The sequence below is a fragment of the Raphanus sativus genome, chromosome 7 (assembly GCF_000801105.2).
Source record: "Raphanus sativus cultivar WK10039 chromosome 7, ASM80110v3, whole genome shotgun sequence".
In the NCBI taxonomy this organism is placed as follows: domain Eukaryota; kingdom Viridiplantae; phylum Streptophyta; class Magnoliopsida; order Brassicales; family Brassicaceae; genus Raphanus; species Raphanus sativus.
The window spans coordinates 24,562,110-24,574,474 of NC_079517.1; the positions used below are offsets into that span (position 1 = coordinate 24,562,110).

The 12,365-nt window shown below is 34.1% G+C and overlaps 1 protein-coding gene across 6 annotated transcripts; it reads right to left on the bottom strand.

The window, feature by feature from the left end:
• Positions 1-498: 498 nt before the first annotated feature.
• Positions 499-11,791, bottom strand: LOC108817943 (uncharacterized). Of its 6 annotated transcripts, XM_056991076.1 has the most exons (12): positions 11,553-11,789; positions 11,315-11,447; positions 10,658-10,918; positions 3,964-4,040; positions 2,848-3,617; positions 2,570-2,776; positions 2,385-2,474; positions 2,183-2,290; positions 1,882-2,094; positions 1,450-1,782; positions 1,025-1,378; positions 499-953 (listed from the first exon to the last, which is right to left on the bottom strand). In XM_056991076.1, the coding sequence occupies exons 3-12, from the start codon at positions 10,717-10,719 to the stop codon at positions 672-674; spliced, it is 2,496 nt and encodes an 831-aa protein (XP_056847056.1). In that variant the 5' UTR covers positions 10,720-10,918; positions 11,315-11,447; positions 11,553-11,789; the 3' UTR covers positions 499-671. The 6 variants fall into 6 exon arrangements, with proteins under 6 accessions (XP_056847056.1, XP_056847055.1, XP_056847057.1 ...); XM_056991075.1 differs by having other exon boundaries at positions 10,658-10,938; positions 11,315-11,791; XM_056991077.1 differs by having other exon boundaries at positions 3,964-4,001; positions 11,315-11,789.
• Between the last annotated feature and the right edge of the window lie 574 nt (positions 11,792-12,365).

Genomic DNA, 12,365 nt, shown 5'->3' on the forward strand with positions numbered 1-12,365 from the left:
TTATAAGCAAAAAAAAAGTAAATTAAATTTTAAAATTTTTATTACTAGTATTCCAATTTTTAAAAAATAATTTCGTATATATATAAAATTTTTATATGAGTTTTTATAAAACTCATCAATATAACTCATGTATTCATAAACACTAAGACATAGTTGTATGTACAAAGACTATAGAGTTTGGAATTTTGGACAAATGAGTTTTATAATTTTTTTAACAAATGTCTTTTATAAAATTAAGATTACAATATGATTTCTTATAATTTAAAAATCTATCATCTAAAACAATTTAGGGATTTGTTTGGGGTTTAGGGATTTGGAATAAGGGTTTGGAGATTTGTTTGGGGTTTAGGTATTTCTTTGGGATTTACGGATTTGGAATTAAGGTTTGGAGATTTGTTTGGGGTTTAGGGATTTTTTTAGGGTTTAGGGATTTGGACATAGGGTTTGGAGATTTGTTTGTGGTTTAGGGATTTGTTTGGAGTTTAAAGATTTGAACGATAGTACACAAGATTATATCTTAATATTACACATAATATTTGTTTTTTGTTTGTGAACTTACACATAATATCACACATAAATATTACACATAACTTCACATAAGTTCAAACTAGAAATACAACTAGAGCCGTCGAGAAAAAAAAACACAACTAGAGCTACATTGTTTCAGACTTTCACACCAACTTCAGTTTATCATTTGGCCATGCCACAACCGAACCTATTACATCAGAGATGTATTCAATCTCTGAATTTGGCCTCCACACCTTTGCATCACCAATCTTAGCCACTTCAACCCACACCTTGCTTGCATTTGGACCCAGGGGCACAAAGTGACACAGCTCTTTCGGATCAGTTGAAGCCACTCTTCCTTCAGCTACCTTACGTCCGGTGTTGCTGCAGTCGAAGAGAATACACTTCTGCTTTGCACTTTTGGTGGTACTAGTGCTGCCTGACCTCTAAAACTCAACAAGTTCCAACGTCAACCAACAGACAAACAAATACAAGGTTATTCATTTCAATAACATACCATTGCTTTTTTCTTTGCTGGTTTGGTAGGTGATGCTGTTTTCGTGGCTGCAGGTTTTGCAGGTGTTGCAGCTGTAGTGATCGAAGCCATGATTTCAAACTTGAGGAGTGGCCATGCGATTTTCTCGTTAATTGCATCACCAATCAAAAACATCTCCGCAGTTGGCCTCCACAAATGAGCATTATCTTTAAACACCTTCACCACTTCAATGCTCACCGCATTTGGACCCAGAGGTATATTGTTAACCATCTCTTTGGAATTAGATGAGCACAGGAGACCTTCAGCAATAACCTCTTCTTCTTCTGAAGTCCAGTCATAGATTTTGCATCTTCGAGTTTCGCCTTCCTTGTGTTGCTACAATGTAACAAGCTAATGATGAGAGACCTATACTTATGTCGAAAAAGTACTAGATTAAAAAACTTTACCATCGATACATCTTGAGACGCTACTGGATTCCTGTCCAAAACCACTTTATTTATTGGCCAAGCTACTTTGCATCCCACTGCGTCCTCAAGAGATAATACATCTGTCGTAGGCCTCCAGAGAAAAGCTTCCGAGATTAATGCAGACTTAACAATAACAGCCACTACATTAGGACCAATAGGCACACGACCAATTTTGTACATCGGTTCATCAGAGCAAAATTCTCCTTCACCAACAACTACATCTTCTGACTCAAACCAATCCAGTATTTGTACTCTGACTCCTTCTTTGAATCCAACACTTGTCTCAGATGTTTCAGTCTCACCATTAGTTTTCTGTGAGAAGAGAAAACCATTATTAATTATTAACTGTAATCAGACCAGTTGAGTAAATGTAGTGAAAACGAGTAACTTCTTTCCAGCTAACTCTCGGACCATGCCCTTCAACTCTTCAATCTCACTAGCCATATCAGCAATCTTTGCGTCTCTAGATTGCAGAAATGCTAGTTTAGTAGCCGTAATCCCTCTACCAAACCCCCTTACTCGTCCAGGTTTGTCTTTTCCCAAAATCTTGGTGACAGCATCCTCCCTTATGTTATCAGCAGCTGATGTAGAGTCCATTTGACTATCAAGTGACTGGATTTGTTCCTGATACGAACATTTATACACAATATAACTCAATGATCATAATCCAAGAAGATGAAACACAATATATAACAAGTTCCAGAATTCTTACAATAGTCTCAGCATATTGAGGCTTCACGGGTCTACCATCAGCGTGAGTATGTCCCGCAATCCATACCTTACTCCTACTCACTTTTTTCGGGTCTTGACTCTTTTTTTTCTATATGAAATACATACATATATCTCAGTACACAGAGGTTTAATGATTCTAATAAGCTATACAATATATAGATGTTTGAGTACATATTACTTACCATATCATAAGCTAAACGAATCATTCCTTTGCGGCTGGTGGTATGAGGAATCTGATTTTTTCTCAGCTCTCGGTACCTATTACTTATTTCCTACAATATAAATATGAATGTGACTAAATCTATAAGACATGAAATAAGACATAATTAAATTTATAGAACATGACATATAAATATGGATAATTTACCGTGAATCTTGAGGTAGTCTTGCTCCTAACCCAAGTGTTCCACACTTGTATAGATGGGACGTTGCTGGGTTTTAATTTTAATCTCTCAGCAGCAGTCTTCGCTGCCCGTACTTGTGACACTAGCCTTGACTTCCCAGCCCTCCACAAGCTTCCCAACTGCTTGAAAATAACAGCTTTATGCCACTCTTCTTGCAAGTTAAACCTCCCCTGCATCAAAATAAGCAAAGGTCAAACATGTTTATAATGTCATATTGTGGTTCAATAAAGCATATATATACCTGAATTTCTTCCCACATTGTTGCTTTAGTCGCTGCATCAAGTCTTCTCCAATCAGAAAGTGTTACCGGAACATGTTCCCTCACAAGAGGACCAAGAAAAGATGATAGTGTTACTGAACCAGGTCCAACATGCTCACCAAAGTCAGTGAATGTGACCGCAACCTTTTCATTAGGATTTTCAGCCACTCTACGCATCTTTGTTGGTCCTTTTCTATTTTTTTCTTTCACTTCTTCCCCTTGTAGCTCAACTCCTTCGTTACTAGGAATCTCATCATCTTGAGCATTGCTGACTTCTTCGTTCCCTTCCTCATTGAGAACTTCATCTTCTACCATATTAGCAGGTTCTCCATCATCCTCTTTCTGTTCCTGTCCTTTCAAACAAGCTTCTCCTTCTTCTTTATCATCTTCAGACCTTGCCTTCTCAGCTTGATCAGCCACTGGTGTTACATCTTCCGGTGTTACATCTTCTACCTCATCATCTCGCGGAATATATTCTGGTGTAACATCTTCTAGCTCATCATCTCGCGGAATATATTCTGGTGTAACATCTTCTAGCTCATCTTCTACCTCGTCATCTTGAGCAGCCACTTTCTTGATTCTACTACTTCTTCTCGTTGGCATTAGAACTAAAGCCTTTGTTGGGGCAGCCACTTTCTTTGTTGTTCTTTTCTTCACTGTTAGTGTTGGATCTACTACATCCAAGCCTTGATTACGTCTACTCCGACGAGAACCAACTTGTCCTCCTCCTCTTGTTTTTGCCATTTCTGAAACTGATAAACAAATCCAAAATCAAATCGGAACCCACAATCATATTCAAAATCTAAACCGAACAAACCCATAATTGAATAATGTGTTAACGCGGACATGCATGTGAAAAGAGATTCGAATCGAAGAGATTCTATGAACTAAACTGATAATATGGAAATTAAAACCAAACTAAACATCAAAACCGAATTGCATGTTCAAATCGAAACCGAAAATCACAAACTTTCACATGTCCAAATCAAAATCAAATCTCAAAATCGAATCGTTTTGCCAAAATCGAATCCCAAAATCACATGAAGAAACAATATCAATCGATGAGATATAACACTCGAGAGTTTCTGAGAAACATACCTGCTGAAGCTTCGATTCGTGAGAACACTCGGGAGTTTCTTAGAAACAGTGAGAAAGTGAAGAGAGTGAAGAATGATCTAGAGTTTAAGGAATCGAGACGTATTTGTTTACTTATTTTTTTTTTTGCTTTAAAATAATATATTTTTACATTTACGATAGCTAATATCTTTAGATCTGCAATGGTAAGGCGGCTTCACTTTGTTAATTTACGCGGTCAAATTCTTTTCTTTTCCCGCGATTACAAACATAGCGTTTCAGTTTAATAAACGCTATTATAAAGGCCAGTGTTGGTATACAATAGCAGAGCTGTAAAAAACGCTATACTACGACGCTATTAATACCCACATTTCCTGTAGTGGGCCAATCAATTCTTTGTGTACACTTTTCAATAGATTTTCTTTCATGATCCTCTTTCTCATTTATCATATCAACTGCTACTTTGCATGCATAAATATCATCGACGTCGATTTGTTTATCAGTTCCATTTTATTTCATACATGACATCACTTATTGAGATCTCTTTATTGTCTCAGGTACCTGAATATCTTTTAGTCATGTTTAATGTCTCTTCTGAAGATCATTCAAAAACTTTATTTCCTCTTGACCATTACAATTTATGCTCATTTCCATTTACGAGGATTCTTATTTTTGGAACCGATTTGTATACCACGCTATAGGCGTGACTAGCAGTTTGATATTATTCTTCTAGAACATCAATTCTTATTGGAGCATTTGCAGCTGGTATTGTGAGTTGACCACTCTATTTATGTGGGTCAGTCGTCAATGTGCCTGACAACTGCGTTACTAAGCTTTGTAATTGAATTATCTTTTGCAATATATTTTACATTCTCTTTAGTCCGAGGATCAATGATAATTCATTTCAACTTATTCCAGCTGTTTGTTTTCTTCCCCTTGTGTTGGAAATACTAATTCACTTTTAGCATTCATATAGAGCCTTACTTATATCCTTCGGGGATTGCTCAATATTTTTAATAATCAATGGAGATTCATATCCAACATATATTACCAACCTCATTTGAAAACACATCTTATTAAGCTCTGCGTGGAGCAACTGAAATGTATATTGCACATCTAGAATTCTTAGACGAAGATGGTTGGTTTCGTACCCAATACCAATTGTGGGGAGAACTAGTGATTACTTGTTGGCTTGATGTGAATTAGTGCTTTTCAAATGTTTAGCAGTTATCCCAGTGAATTTTTTGTAGTCGTCAAAGACTTAAAGACATGATTTCACCAATAAAGATGCATGGTGGGTGATCAGTCCACCAACATCTCTTTTATTCATGCCAATATTTTATTTGGCTGGTGAAAACCAATTTATCGTATGAGCAAGCAACATATATAAAATCATTCAGAAGAATCTTCTGGTTCTTCAGTGATTATACACATAATTTTTTTTCAGTATTATTCGCATCATTACTGAACCAAAATGGTATAACTGGTTCATACCAAGTATTTTGTAAGCTTCTGGTTTACAATATATTTATCTCCATTACAATAACCTTTGTATAGTATAATTTATAAGAGAATCTAGATACTTTCTCTACAACGCTTTTACTACCTTGAGAAATATTTATGGAAGTAATTTAGCATTTCCTTTGCTTAGTATCTCAAAATAACTTGTCTCAAAATTCCATAGATTTACTTTAAAAAGGATTCATCAATCTCACTTCGAGTGGAAACATAATCTTCTAGATGTTTCACTTATTATAATATATGAGATTCTTTAACTCTTCCTCTCGAGATGATAACACTACAGGTTTATCAATCTCAATTGAATCTCATATTAGAATCCACAAGATGCCTTACATGGGCCATGTATTCTTTCTTAGATCTTTCTTACTTTTGAGACTTATAAGAATATAACACATTAAGGATTTAAATTTCATTCTTATGTGCAATGATATTAGACTTATTCTTGGGTTCACCCCTAGAGTGAACCTTGAGGTTCACCCAACCAATAAGAATCAATCATTTCACAATTGATATCTTTTAAAAAAGGAAACAAAATATTATCAAGTTATATTATATTTTTAAAATAAAAAGTATTAGAAATAAATAAAAATAATAATATATGCAACAAAAACAATTTAAACTCCGTCATCAAAACACTAAACCCTAAACTCTAAACTCTAAACTAAAACCATTAAACACTAAATCTTAAAATACCAAATCCTTAATCCTAAAAAGAAATTAGGGATTAAGATTAAGGGTTTAGTATTTTAAGATTTATTGTTTTAGTGTTTAGTGTTTTTAATTTAAAATTTAGGTTTATCCAAGTGTTTATGATTTATCCAAGGGTTTAGGATTTAGAGTTTAGGATTTAGTATTTCGATGATGGCGTTAAAATATCAAATTATTTTTTTGCATATACTAAAATTTAGGGATTAAGATTAAGGGTTTAGTATTTTAAGATTTATTGTTTTAGTGTTTAGTTTAAAATTTAGGTTTATCCAAGTGTTTATGATTTACCCAAGGGTTTAGGATTTAGAGTTTAGGATTTATGGTTTAGTATTTCGATGATGGCGTTAAAATATCAAATTATTTTTTTGCATATACTAAAGTTTAGGGTTTAGACTTTAAGATTATCTAAGGGTTTAGCGTATACCCAAGGGTTTAGGGTATATACTCAAGGGTTTGGGGTTTATGATTTAGGGTTTAGGGTTTTTTTTTTTGATGATGTTTAAAATATTTTTTTTTTTAAAATCATTTTTTGTAACTACTATTATTTTTATTTGTTTTTATTTTATTTATTTTAAAAACATAATATAACTTGACAATATTTTATTTCTTTTTTTAAAAGATATCAATTGTGAAATGAGTGATTCCTATTGGTTGGGTGAACCTCTAGGTTCACTCTAGGGGTGAACCCAAGAATAACTCATGATATTATGTACTCTTCTGGAGCATCATATATCATCTTCTTGAACATTCTATAAGATTTATACTATCTTATATTGTACTCACAATAATTTTTTTTCATCTACAGATGATTGAATAATATCTCTTCTTTATTACCATCTTTATTTTCTCAACTTCAATTCAGAATTTGAGTTCTAAAAAGAAACTCATTGGTCATGACCTTATTTATATTCACATTCACGTCTACAACCACTTTTATGATCACTTTCTTGACCATTACTATTTATGTGAATTTTCTTTCTCAATGTCATATTTCTCTTCAGGAGAATGGTTCATAATCAATTAGACGCAATTATATCAATAGCTCATTATTTTTCTCAGTCTCAAGGAGACAAAATATAATTATAAACTTCTTTAATCCCTTTTCTCAAATCTTGTGTCTACTGGACAACAAGTATTTTTAATATATATGCATCATTAAAATTTTCTTCAAGAAAATTTATTTTTAAACTTAACATTTAACATAGTTAAGACTTATTTACAGACTTATGTCTTGTAATCTTTAGACGCAAAATATATAATGAGCTTTAGGTAATCATATTCAGGTGATTATAACCTTCTTTGGATTATTCTCCAAAACTTAATATATCTTTTAAGGTCAAATCTTAAATTTAAAATACACATGTATAATATAGTTATAAATTAAAAGATAAGAAAAATGAAATCATTCTTAAAAAAAATAGAATGCAAACTATATATGCATAGATTAATGTACAAAATTTATAAAGGCAATATCAATATTCTATAATTAATGTATTAACGATTTTCACAAGTCATATAAAGGAATATTGATTCAACGATTTTCACAAGTCAAATTAAACGCACTTACTTACTGCAGTGGCTAACAAAATCCCAAAATTATTAAACTAAATTGGTATGAGCCATTCGATATATATTAACAAAACTATGGGATGCAGCCGTAAGGTGAAACCCAAAACCAGAAATACATGCAGCCATATAACTCGTAAGTTACTAAATCAATATGCTTTGAAATACTAATCATTAAGAAAATATGATCACCACATATGATTAAAGAAAATACATACGAACACATACTGGCATTAGCTTATAAATATCGACAAGATCTCTTTTAAATCAAACGATTTTCTTTCCTTAAAATAAAGATAGATCAATATTGTCGACTAAAGCTCCTAAGCTCATACTGTGTATTAGTGTATGGATTCATTCTTAGAAACCATGAATTGATAATAAACATAATTTGAAGAAGGATTGAATATTGATCAAAACTATAAAAAAATATAAATCTATACCTATTAACTTAAGATCGTTAGAACTTTGTGCTGATAACGTGTTATAAAGTAGATAATAGAAAAGAGGAATTGGTGTGTCTTATTCTATGAATAATGAACTCCTTATATAGGATACAATAGTTTGGGTACAAAGTCTAATTTGGAGTAGGGAACAAGTAAATCTAAGACTTTCCATATGGACATCACCACAATATTTATAACAATTTTTTTTTCTGATTTTTAAAGAAAAATCAAATTAAAAGTGAACCAAACATTGAAGGACAACACCAGGACACTTCTTATTTAAGGACAAATGAAGAAAATCTGGGACATTTATTCGTGGGACCCACGCCGAATCACCTAAGGACGAAGTGTAGGACGTGCCGATAATCATGGTCTAAGGCTTTGATCTGTACTCTTTTTCTAAGTCCATGTGGCTTAATAATATTAAGTTGGCTTAATAATATTAAGTTGACAAAAAAAAAACCTATACCATTAAAATATGATATACTTCTAATGCAGAAATATCTTCAAATATGGCACCAAGATAACAATAACTATAGAAGATTCAAATAGCTTTTCAGCTTTCGTTTGGGTTTTATTTTCTTTTAGATAGTTATGATTATTTTCTTCTTTTCTTAAATTTATAATATATTTTTCCTATTAGGGTTTGTCTAAAGGAGAGGGCTATATAAACAAAGCTAATGCTCTTTTGTTTGGTAGACTTTGATTAATAAATTTAGAGCTTTTGTTTTTAATACCTTGTTTATATTTGATTAAATTCATCAAACAGGAAGTTGGTCTCAAGATGCTATCGAAAAAAACTCTTGATCGATCCAAGAACAAGCTCGAAGAACCCTAAATTCTTAGATCGACCGTTCACCCATTCGTACGCTGCGCCAGGTTGGTATCCGAGCTTTGCTACGCTCCGAAACTTTCTCAACCCGCTACGATGGTTCATACCTATCACCATCGCCGTTCTCAGCAACAAACTGAGGACGACACTCCAGCCACCAAACAATCTATCGCCGACCTTCAAGCCCAAATCGCAATCTTGTGACCACTGTGACAAACTTAATCACACAACGTACGACCCCTGCAATCCCCCATGAACAGCATAAACATGGTGGTAATAACGGAGACGCAGAGGGGAACAAGAATTCGTTTACTCCAATTATTCAGCAGTATGCTCGCTGTCTCAACAACAATGATTCAGACTTGGATAAAGAGTATGAAGATTTGGATGCAAAAATTTCTAACACAAGAGACAACAAGAACTCCTATGCTGCTCAACTTGGAGGACCGGTTTTTGACGTTTATGATTCAAAAGAAGAGGAAGAAGACTTTCCAGAGCAAAATTTTGATCCTATATTTGATGTGTTTGATCAAGATGATACAAAAAAATTTTTAACCTACGTGGCTGAAGAAGACGTTACAGAAATTGCTCCAATCTATGACATGTTCGAAGAAGACGAGATTAACCAAGTTACAGTGGAAAAAGTGGAAGATGGAAGCGTATATATTAACGAGTCAATATATGCTCGAGAGACTCCAGCTATTTCTCAAGAAGATTTTGCAACAAGTAATGATGTCAAAAAGAATTTTGATCTCAGGGATACAACTCATCACTTGCAAATGATGCCCAAAACATCTGACTGGAGCCATAACTATTTTAAGATTCAAAGTTTTTCAACAAAAGAAGAATGCTTTGAAGAGAAAAAACCAGAACATGTTCTACTCTTTGACCTGGAGGACAAAAAGATTTATGTGGATGCAATGAATCGGCATATGAGTTATGATGTATGGAGAAAGAATTTTCATCTACACATGGTTCGCAAACCACCAGATCGAGCTCGGAATACAGAACATGCATATAAAAATCATCGTGCTCCAACAAACATTGCCTCATAAACAGAGTTGTTGGAAACAAAGGTTCGTATTCTACCGTTTAATCAAGACAAAAGGGATGATGTGAGTGTGATGACTCTTTCTGAGAAACTTGCATTGCAAAACAAGATTATTGAACTTCAGGAGGCCCTTGCGTGCGAGAAAGAGAAAAGAGTGAATTTGGAATGTGAGTTGAATGAGACATATAAGAAGATACGTATGTTAAACAACGGATCTGCGACGTTAGACAAGATTTTAAGCATGGGAAGAATAGAGAAGATGACTATTGGTCTTGGTTACTAGCTCACAAACTGTTTTTGTTCGAGGTCTGTCCGCTGAACAAAAAGATGTACTAAAGTCTTCCAAAGATCAAGATGTAGAGTTTCTAAACATCTCGAAGGTGCATTCTCTCTATTGCGAAAGAAGTTTCTCTCAACATCAAGATCAGTTAGATCGAAGGTGTATGTCAGAAGTCATATTTGATATTCATAAAAACCATGGAGGGGCACTCATTGACAAGTTTATCGATGTTGTGAGGAAAGATAACGCCACATTTGAGCAAGAAAGTTTTACGTTGTCAAAGGAATCAAACATTGAAGACAATATTATGTTACCTGTGATGTGTGTCTCTGCCGCACATAAAAACAATTATTTCTGGAATTGCCGAAAGGATCATTCTGGTCTTTTCAAAACAATGAGCAAGAAGAGCGACTTTTGTGACGCTGGGAAGTTAATCTTCACCCGTGTGATATTTCTTGTTAGTGCTGTAATGGACCTGTTGGAAGTGGAGCCTGCAGCACTACACCATATTCCTTTTGTCATCATTTTTCCTCAGTGTATGGTTCAAACCAACCAACTCTGACTGGGGACGGAACCTGAAAGGGTAAGGGAGACACTAAAAATCTATTATTATAAGAAAGAAAAAAACTCAGACAAACCGAAATTCTTAAAAAAAACAAATCACACCACAATATCGAAGCAACACGATCAGTCCAACTGAATTACATCACAAAACCGAAGCAACATAGTCATAACTATACTACAAAACTGAATCAACATGATCAATGCAACAGAAAAAACGATAATAAATCAGACAAACCAAGATATCTAGGAATCAAATTATACTACAAATCTGAAGTAACATGATCAGTTTAACGGAAACACTAACAGTACTCATAATAAAAATCACGTGAGATAACATCAGTACGACAGAAAATTAAGGTTCAAACCATTCGATATCTAGAAGAGCAAATCGGATAGGAAACACTCACGTTAACGTCCACAAAGAGCAGATCGGCCCACATTAGCTCCCCACCACGCTTGACATTCCTTGCCTCCCAGAATCTCAGCAGCCTCGCCTCCACAACAGGCGAACACCGTCCGGATTTCAGGTCGAAAAAAACACTTTTGAGTTAGCCATGAAGAGGGATGAGTAGTAAGAGATGAATATAAACGAGAATAGTAGCAGAGAGATTTCAGAAGCGCGATTATCAAAAGTGAGAGTCGAACCTATTTATACACGGATTCGCCTAACGAACAACGCAACTGAAGAGATCTCATTTCACGTCTGATTAAATGGGATTTAAGACAATAAAAGTAAAGACGTGAAATCATAACTCCCTCGTTACGGAACTGGATCGTCTCCGCCAAACGATGTGAGACGCAGGTCTCAATCGTGTTCTTCGCCACAAATTTAGGGTTCCTGCAAGATAAGTGGACTATGGGCTGTAAACGTCGCGAGCCCTCAAGCCCAAAATCACGAACCATCTGCCAGACAAATCAAACGCACCGTATCACTAACAAAGGGGACACGTGTCAGCAGGAGCAAGCACAAATTTTTGACCTGGATGTCGACTTGGCTCAACCTGGAGAGAAAGAATTGTCTTTTATATATAAAGATTTATTTGTTTGGATCCATATGTTTTTAGAATGAAAATAGTTTAAATTAGTTATTGGCATTGCTTTTTTAGGGTTTCTAAAACCACATTTGAATATTTGCTTTTCTAAACCCAAATTTGAACATTTAGTTATTGTCATTTTTTTATTTGGGCTTTTAAATAATAAAAATTAATCTAAAATTATAATATTGTATATAATCACTAATTTAGTAATTTTTAAAAATAAATATTTAAATTAAATAATTAATTTTATTTATGATACCGGTTAAAAAAAATTTCTGGATCCCACACCGGATAAAGTAAGAGTAGTCTAATGAACGAAACATAGAAAGAGAGTCCATTGTCGAGTACTAGCATTGCTACTCTATTTTTATATTTATGAATTTTTTTTACCGTTGTAACTTGTAATTAATACGAATTTGAT